The sequence below is a fragment of the Charadrius vociferus genome, unplaced genomic scaffold (assembly GCF_000708025.1).
Source record: "Charadrius vociferus isolate BGI_N301 unplaced genomic scaffold, ASM70802v2 scaffold172, whole genome shotgun sequence".
In the NCBI taxonomy this organism is placed as follows: Eukaryota; Metazoa; Chordata; class Aves; order Charadriiformes; family Charadriidae; genus Charadrius; species Charadrius vociferus.
In genome coordinates, this window is record NW_009647217.1 from 967,628 (window position 1) to 971,265 (window position 3,638).

Genomic DNA, 3,638 nt, shown 5'->3' on the forward strand with positions numbered 1-3,638 from the left:
AGGGCCCGGGGGGCCGAGCGCCTGGCCAGGGAGAGGAATGGCATCCTGCAGCTCCTGCAGAAGGTAATGCAGCGGTCGGGGGGTCGACGTGCTCCCCGACCCTCGGGCTGCCCGCGGCAGGGGGCAAGGTTGTGCCGAGTCCTGCCGAGGTGCTGACAGCCGGGGTGAGCTTGGGGGGAACTGGCCATGGGGTCCCCCAAACCATCCCCTGCCTCTGCTCTCGCCCCGCGCTCAGGAAAAGGAGAAGCTCATCTCGCTGGAGCGGCGATACCAGCTCGTCACAGGCGGCCGGAGCTTCCCCAAAATGTCCTCAGCTCTCAGAGAGGTAAGTGGGGAGATGGGGGTGAGGTCCCTACGGCTGCTCTGCTGCCGCCCGGAGCTGCTGTCACCAGCGGGGACGAGTCTGGTTGCACCACAGGCTCTGCGCTGACACAGCTCCTGTGCTCCCAAGCACCTTCTGACCAGAGCCAGGTGCTCCTGGCTGCTCAGAGCCTCTCCGTGGGCTGCAGAGACCGTCGCCAGGTTGGGAGGGAGGGAGAGAGGGAGGGAAAGGCAGCAGAGCCAGGCTGGGGAGCAGCAGCGCCTGCCCTGCCGGGCTGCTCGGGTGCTGCTGGATCCCAGCGCAGTCCAGGCTTTTGGCGGCAGCTCCGCAAGGGCTGCGAGTTCCCATGGAATGGCTCGGCAGGGCTGTGGAGCACCTGGGACAGGCACTGCATGATGTCCTGTCCTGGATGGAGAGCAGACATGGGGGTGTGTCGGTGCCCGGAGGGGGGGCTCCCTTTACCCTCCAACAGGAGACCCTCCATATCTCAGAGCCTTATGAGCTGTTGGAGGGAACTAAGCCCCCCAGCCCCCTGCCAGCAGCAGCTGCCTCCTTAGCTTCTCCTGCCGCCCGCTCCTACCCCAAGGCACAAGAGGTAACGGGACTAACCGCACGTGCTTGCTCGCTTGCCCCCTCCTTGGCTGAGCCGCCGCCAGACCCCTCACGCAGACTAACGGTCGGGCAGCAGGGCATCAGCACGCTCAGCATCAGCATCTCAGCAGCACGCTGAGATGGCATGGCTGGGACATTTCTCAGTTCGCTCTCTGGCAGCTGTGCTCGTTAACACTCGGCCCCGATTGCAGGTGCTCTCCTGAGCCCGCCGGGCATCCTGGCTGCCGCTCCGTTTTAACCCCGGTGCGGTGCTGTGGCACAGGCATCCCTGCGCCTCCCCCTCGCCTGCCGCTGGCCCGCTGGCTGGGCACCCCCTGACAGCATCCTTTAGGGACCAGCTAGCCTGGCTGCCCCAGAAAAAGAGCAAGTCCCCAGCTTTAGCATGTTTGGTTCAGAAAGGGTGAGGAAGAGGATTTCAAGCTGGCTTGGAGCAGCTCAAGCTGTTGCAGCCGGGGGAGGCCTTGTGGCCGGGGATCCCGTGGGACCCCCAGATCTGGGTGATGGGAATGGCTGAAGGCACCCGGGGACTCGGCAGGGCAGCTGCAGCCCCACGTCCCCAGCCTGCACCCGGCAAAGCTGCGCCTAAGGCAGGAGCGAGGTGGCGTGCCGGGACGCCCAGCCCAGCTAGGGCACCCCGCTCCTGGCACGGTGCTCTGCACCGCGGCAGCCGCAGGCAGGGAGGGCAGCGAGGCAGGGAAGGGTTGGGCAGGTGCATGGGGGGAGACTCGCTCCTGCTTTGCGGTCAGGGCCGTGATGCCAGCACATGGGTCTAACTCTCCTCCTTCTCCTCCACCGTGGATTTCTAGGAGTACATGAGGCTGTCTGACGTTTTCAGGTTCTGCAGCAATGCGCACGGCCCCAGCCCGGACACTAAAGCTTCTGCTGCTGCCCCTGCTGCCGCTCAGCACTCTTTCTTGCTTGCTGTACCTCACGCAGCCGACGAGGTACCCGCTCCAGAGCATGCTCGCGTTTGCTCCCTTGGGTTGCCCGCCGCATCCCAGGCAGCAAGGATGCTGCAGTGGCCTCCCTGAGTGCCCTGGTGCTCGGAGCCCACCGCTCCCTTGGGCTGGGCGACTTGTCCGGCTGCAGCTGAGCAGGGAGCAGCGGCTGGAGCGCCAGTCTCTGTGCCAAGGAGCGCTTCTCGCCTGTTCCGGATGGGCTTTGCCCTCTGGGGTGGCGGCAGCGGGGCTGGGGAGCAGAGTGGGCGCCCAGTGGGGCGGGAGGGCGGCCCTTTGCCTGTTGGACCCAGTCCTGGCCGCCAGTCCCAGGTGGGAAGGATGCGGAGCAGGCAGAGACCTGACCCGGTGCCCAGAGCCGGAGCGGCGGACAGCACCAGCTGCCCTTCCTCCTGGGGATGTGGACCCTCTTTTGGGGGCTGCTCCTTCCTCTGTGCCTGCTTGCCCTTGCTTGGAGCCTCTTCTCCCATTTTAATCTGCTTCTCTCTGCCCAGTACGTGACCATTGAGCAGCTCTCGGGCATCCTGGGCGGCCTCCGTGCCCCTGCCGCTTCCCTGCTGGGCTGTGCCCCTCCAGCTCCTTCATCCTCAGGCTGTGCTGCTCCTCCTCCTCCTCCTCTTCCGTCTGTCTCTTCTCCCTCCAGCTCTGCAGAGGTTCGTGCCCCATTTCCCTGCCTCCTCCCCGCACTCTCCCCGGGCGGCAATGGGGATGCACAGGGAGGGGTGAGCTGAGCTGCGGGTGATGCTCTTGCCAGCCCGTGGTCCCCTCACTGCCCTGCCGCTGCTTCGCTGCCCACCTGGTGCCCTGCCCAGACCATCGTGCGGGGCAGGGGTGTCTCTGTGCCCTCCCGGCACTGCCATCGGCTCCTGCCCAGCCCTGTGAGCAGCAATGGGGTCCTGGAGCTGCCCGGACTCATCCAGGGAGCGCGCGGGATCCCTGGGGGTCTGCAGGTCCCATTCTTGAGGGGGGGGTGTGCAGGCTCAGGCAGGGATGCTCCAACCTCTCCGTCTCTGTGTGTCTGTCCCTCTTGCTGCATTTCACCCTCCTCTCTCACATGGCGTCTCTCTCCAGATGGAGCAGCAGCTGCCAGGGGGGCCCGTGTGGCTCCCGGCTCTTGATTTAGAGAAGTGGTACCAGGAGGTCATGGCTGGCTTTGAGACCTCTTCCTCCTCTCTCTCTCCTCCTTCTTCCCCTCCTCCGCTTCCAGCTAAAGCTCACTCCTCTCACAAGCCTCTCCAGGTAATCCTGGCTCCATGCTGCCGGGGCTCAGGCTTCGGGGCTGCCGGCCGCGGTGGGAGTGGGGCGGCGTGGGGATGTTCCTGCCGGGCACCCGGCTGCCGCAGCAGGCAGGGGCCGAGCAGACCCACAGTGGGCAGCATGCCTGGGGCCGAAAAAAAAACTTGCCCGCACCCCTGCCAAGAGGGCACCGACACAGGGGCAGGGTCTGGGGAGGGGATGCTCAGCCCCACTGACGGCTGAGCCGTCTATCCAGGGGGTGCTTTTGCAGCCCGGCCGTGCCCCTCTCACCTCCCTGTCTCTGTGTCCAGGTCTATCGTGCCAAAACGGAGGGCGACGCTGGTACTTTTACCCCTCGGATGAAGAGCGGGACCCCCTCATCCTCGCAGCTCAACCTCTCTGTGCTGGGGCGCAGCCCCTCGCCCAAGGTATGGCTGCCGGGGGGAGCTGGGCATCGCGTGGCCCCAGGCACCTCGGCTGTGGCTTCTGCATGCCCGGTGCCAGCCCCCCTC

The 3,638-nt window shown here is 66.1% G+C and overlaps 1 protein-coding gene across 1 annotated transcript in view; it reads left to right on the forward strand.

Moving 5' to 3' along the window:
- Window positions 1-3,638, forward strand: part of PHLDB1 (pleckstrin homology-like domain, family B, member 1) — a gene marked incomplete at its 3' end in the record, with an annotated part of 20,615 nt that overhangs the window by 14,808 nt on the left and 2,169 nt on the right. Inside the window, 4 exon segments of the mRNA XM_009879516.1 lie at window positions 3-63; window positions 236-325; window positions 795-917; window positions 3,438-3,554. Of these exon segments, the coding sequence (XP_009877818.1) occupies window positions 3-63; window positions 236-325; window positions 795-917; window positions 3,438-3,554 (391 nt within the window).